The following is a 4,899-nucleotide window of genomic DNA, read 5'->3' as shown; positions in this document are numbered from 1 at the left end:
TATATATATATATATATGTATATAGTATAACTTTTGCAATTTTCTTTAGACAGTGCCGAAAGTCGGAAGGACTAAAGTTTCTGGAGCTCTTGTCAATTGTCCAGCGCGAATCGACCAAGAGAAATTTCAATTTTCGATTGATGCTCGATTGCATTATGAAATCTTTCAACCCAATCGATATTCTCCACACGTGCGTCGCTCTCTCCTGGTACCTGATGATTTTATCATTTTTAAAGACGCCTCTCTTGCTCATTCGAGAATTGCGAGCCTTACAGTCGCGACATAAACATTGTTATCCGGACACTTTGACGTATATGCTGTCGTGTTACCTTCCTCTGACATTCCAAGCAATTCGGGAAACGGTGTCCATTAGCTGGATAGCTGTAACTGCGCCGAAAATCATAATTGAGGAGCTATTTTTAAAGCATCCGCAATCGAATCGACTGCAGACCATCTCACCATGTGGTAGGAAGGTAGTGGCTTGGTCGGAAGAGGTCGATGTCGAGCTTGTACGAAAAATCGCTAATGTGACTGGCGCGACGGAGACGGAGATTCTTTTAGCGGCTACCGTGGACGCGCTGAAAGAATACTTTAGGCACTCGGCCGTTAACGTTCCGGACGATGTATTCGCGACAGTTAAATACGTGAGTCAGCGAGCGGTGTTTCTTCGAAATCACGAGGCCAGAGGTATCCTCTGCATCGCATTACCCACCAAAACGCCATTATTCCATGATGATCTCATTGAGATACTGCAGGTATTATATACAGCTTACATATCACAACTTATGATTTACGTGTTAAAAAAAAATACAATCAGATCTCTTCAACGTATTGCGTGTTTCCAAGGTTATTCAGCGAAACGTCCAGGATGCCAGGTCCCGACAGAGCGCAATTTACGCTATCACAGCAGCGGAAACATCTTGCGGATTAATTTCGTCTTGCATACCGTCCATCGTTTTGAAATTACTTTTAAATCAACTGTCAAAAAGATACTCTCTATGTTTAACGCATGTCGACGGAGATTTACCTGTGGAAGGCATAGACGGAGCAGTCTACTGGCGGCCACCGCAAGGAAATTGCAGTACACGTCATTAATATTAAAAGCTTTGTTTTTACGCGATATCTGCTTTCCTTTTATTACCTACATCGATCGCGCCTGTACTTTGCCAAAACTTGTAACGTATATATGTATCATGTTTTTAGACATGTCTATGACTCTGCACAGGCATGGAAATAGAGTACGTCTTGGTATAATGGGAGATGCCTTGATCGGCCCTCAACATTTTATCATTGCGAGAGCGTTTCCAAAAAGCGTACGAAACCTCGCTGGCGTTCTAGGCGTTCCAAGAGCATCCAGCCGAAGTCCAAGTCCTAATCCACTCAATCCGACTACATCTCCAGGATATTGAGATAAACGAACGTTGGTACTTACAAATTAATCGTAAAAAGGCCAGAAATTGGAATTTTTCTTGCGACATATATATATATATATATATATATATATATATATATATATCAATTTCATGTGACATGTTCGAAATAGTGATAAAAACAGTGATGCTATCGTATTTATAAGTAGACCGCTTATTAAATAACAATTTCACATTCAATTCAAGATTTTCTACTTTATAATTTATCTCAATTTACCTGTTCTTCGAACAGATATCTGAATGACACCGAAATTTAAATTTAAGTATAATATAAGTTCAGATTGTAAATGTGAGATAGGACGCAAGGATGTATATATGTATAATATACATACTTATATCGTTATAACAAATATTTAATATTACGTTGCCATGCAATGACATAATTGAACAAATTGAATTAAATAAAATAGACAATTCAACGATCTTGCAGAATTCTTCTAACGAAATTACACAAATTTATCATATGTTATTATATGTCCTAGCGACGCTTATACTTTCAAAAATACTAATATAATAATAATAATTGTTAATTATTAATTAACTATTTATCTAATCTTTGGATTAAATGACATTAATATAATAAAGATTAATAATATAACAATTAAATCTTTCAACAAAAAACTCGTTAACATTTGTGCGATGGACCTTAATTGTAAAAACGACAACTTTAATACATTATGCAGCTAAATTGCATGTAAGGATACCATTAAACTTGTATCGCTTATTATTTACAAAATTCATTGTACAAATGTCGCTGCAGTTTTACTTTTGTAAAATAATACTAGGTACGTACAATGTACTGTACGTGTGTGTATACACACATTATTGTTTTACAATTAATGTATATATATATATATATATATATATATATATATGCGTGTGTGTGTGTATGTTTTGACTATGCAAACATTGTACGTACGTAAGCACTTCAAATTTAATTAAATGGACGTGTGTATATTTTTCTACCTCACCCGAATCTCTTTCAGTACTTACAAGGTACTTTTTGTTATAAAATATATTCTTGATTGGCCCTTGTTTTGCATCAAGAAATCCAATCTTTTTGCTTTGGCAAATTTTTCTATTTGTTGCTATCATTTTTAAGAAATTTAATTACTTAAAATTAAATCTATCGCCATTTGCGATTATACAAAACGCTATTTAAGTAGAAATAAATTTGTAAATATGTGCACGCGTAAATCATGTATACACGAATGTTATACAATTTAATATATTTTAAAATTTTTAACGACAACGTGTAATTATTAATAGTATTGGGTGTAAGTAAAATTTATTAATAACATGATAGTTAAGTACGAGGAAAAAGTACGAATGAATAAACTGTCGCTACAGACAATTTAAAATTGCTCGTTTACAATTAATAAGATGTAGTTGTAATTGTACATTGTTCACTCAACATGAAAGACGATGAGATTCTTAATTTCGATTGACATATTCGATTAAAACTTTGTTTTGAACATTTATTATAATTTTATTCTATCTGACGCCAGTGCGCAATTTATAAATGCAATAAATATTTTGTTCTCTATGCTGAAAAATCATCGCCGTTCGTTCGTTCCATCTCAATTGGTCCACTACCAAAAATCTTACGATTTCTCGTATACGGTACAATACCCACCAAGATTCCAGAGACAATGATCCAACCACCAGCCATAAGAAAAGAAAGGTCCCAAGAACCAGTCACATCGAAAAACCATCCAGCTAACGGAGGTCCCAAAAGATTCCCGATTCCTTGGCACAATAAGCTAAGACCATAAGCGGTAGTGAATCTTTCTAAAGGAATCAATTCAACTAATATAACGGGGGTGAAACTAAAATTACTAGCAAAGAAAAGACCAAAAGCTGCCGAGCTTATTGAGAGATACACGTAATGGTGAGTAAACACGGACATCAATATAGTGGCCGCTCCACAGGCTATCAGGCACCAAGTATACGTCTTGCTGACATTCATCCAGGGTTGATCACCAGCCCAGCCTAGAACAACCTAAAAAAAGCATATATATATGGTAATGAACACCAATCATGGAGTGTCATTCAAGGATAAAATATTATTCTAACAGTGACTAAAATTTAATATTAATATTACCATTCCGATGGTATTGGTTATACCAATGATACTGAGGAGATTGGCGGCATCGGATTCGGCGTAACCGTTTCTAGTCAGATGTTCCGCCAGGTAAAAGTACGGTATAATGAACCATGTGAATAGCAATATCGTCGACAATGACATCAATAGGAAATGCAATTCGAGAAACATAGAGAAATCCAACATGCTCTTTAATAAGTCTACCAATTCGGCGTACCATTTCTGCCAAAAAAAAATTAAGGAAGGAGAACGATATATATATATATATATATATATATATATATATCGCAAATCCTTTCTAATAGAAAAGATCAATAAAAAAAAAAAAATACCTGCTCGTTCTCTTTAGCTAACGTGGTCATACTATTTCTATAGATGTCCGGACAGCTGCTCGCTCTCAATCTATATTTATGCAGATTTAGAGCAGCACCGCGATACATAACGGAATTTCTGTGCACTCTGATATCCTTGAAATAATGGGTGTTGGTGCTAAACTGTCGTCTGAGCCAAGGTAAGGAGTCCGTCCTGATGACATTGGCCTGTGGCTCGATACAGCGTCTAGATATAGATTTCCTTTTTCCAATCGGTGCGACCTAGCAAGAAAAAGTATCGAGTTTGAACACGCCGCGCCGTGTAGCATCGCGTCGCGGCAAATATGGAATCTTCCGCATCATGAAAAATCGTACAAATCACTCGTTATAATTACCGTATGCGAGACTTGTTTCGCTAGCAAGGGATTAGTTTCCTCCATCTGCTTCCTAGACATTTTTCTGTCGCAAACGAGTTTTGTCGGGACGTGAACAGAGGTTGAATCTTTTTTTTGCTCGGTGATTGGTTTCGATTCCGTTGCTCGTTTAAGCCTTTGTAGAATATAGATAATAAATATTAAATGCCACAGCCTGCTGCAATATTCGATGTATGCGACGAAATTGACGCGCGCGCGACAAGCAATATACGTCGTATAATTAATAAGAGGAGTGTACGAAAACATGGTTCGAGAAAGAGATTCGTTAAATACCCGCATTGTAACTATGCGTAGCAAATGCGTAGCAAATTAACCTCATTGACATAGTGACGCCGCTTTTATTACAAATCTCTCCCGTTGAGTCTTGCAGCTGTTTATCGGACAAACTTCTACACAACAATAAGCTTGGATAATTCTCCAGAATGACAGTGTACAGCCTAGAATTGGATAGGAACAACTCCAATACTTCCAAAGGCACCTGGAATCTCACATTTAAATTTATTTATATATTATGGAAAATTGGCGAAAAATCGATCGCAAGAGTTGTTGCTTTATCGCGTCTTTGTGACTTTATCAGTCTTTCTCTTCCCTCCTCCCTCTCCCCTCCCCCTTCCCCCCCC

The 4,899-nt window shown here is 36.5% G+C and overlaps 2 protein-coding genes across 4 annotated transcripts in view; one reads left to right on the top strand and one right to left on the bottom strand.

Moving 5' to 3' along the window:
- Window positions 1-1,477, top strand: part of LOC105459454 — a 4,114-nt gene extending 2,637 nt beyond the window's left edge. Inside the window, exons 5-7 of the mRNA XM_011705503.1 lie at window positions 50-755; window positions 847-1,081; window positions 1,204-1,477. Coding sequence (XP_011703805.1) covers window positions 50-755; window positions 847-1,081; window positions 1,204-1,409 — 1,147 coding nt within the window. The 3' untranslated portion in view covers window positions 1,410-1,477. The remainder of the gene's footprint in view (window positions 1-49; window positions 756-846; window positions 1,082-1,203) is intronic.
- An 832-nt stretch (window positions 1,478-2,309) lies between these two features.
- LOC105459452 overlaps window positions 2,310-4,899 on the bottom strand; it is an 8,777-nt gene continuing 6,187 nt past the window's right edge. The window contains exons 3-7 of one of the 3 annotated variants that reach the window (XM_011705494.1): window positions 4,594-4,757; window positions 4,241-4,394; window positions 3,867-4,127; window positions 3,535-3,756; window positions 2,310-3,432 (exon numbers count right to left, since the gene is read on the bottom strand). In XM_011705494.1, the coding sequence (XP_011703796.1) occupies window positions 2,974-3,432; window positions 3,535-3,756; window positions 3,867-4,127; window positions 4,241-4,394; window positions 4,594-4,757 (1,260 nt within the window). In that variant the 3' untranslated portion in view covers window positions 2,310-2,973. Of the gene's footprint in view, window positions 3,433-3,534; window positions 3,757-3,866; window positions 4,128-4,240; window positions 4,395-4,552; window positions 4,758-4,899 lie in introns of those variants that run through there. The other 2 variants (XM_011705495.1, XM_011705496.1) reach the window with 2 other exon arrangements.

Source organism: Wasmannia auropunctata, unplaced genomic scaffold (genome assembly GCF_000956235.1).
Source record: "Wasmannia auropunctata unplaced genomic scaffold, wasmannia.A_1.0 LD334186.1, whole genome shotgun sequence".
NCBI classification, from domain to species: Eukaryota; Metazoa; Arthropoda; class Insecta; order Hymenoptera; family Formicidae; genus Wasmannia; species Wasmannia auropunctata.
The sequence above is the reverse complement of the archived record's forward strand: the minus strand, read 5'-3'. Positions and strand labels throughout refer to the sequence as shown.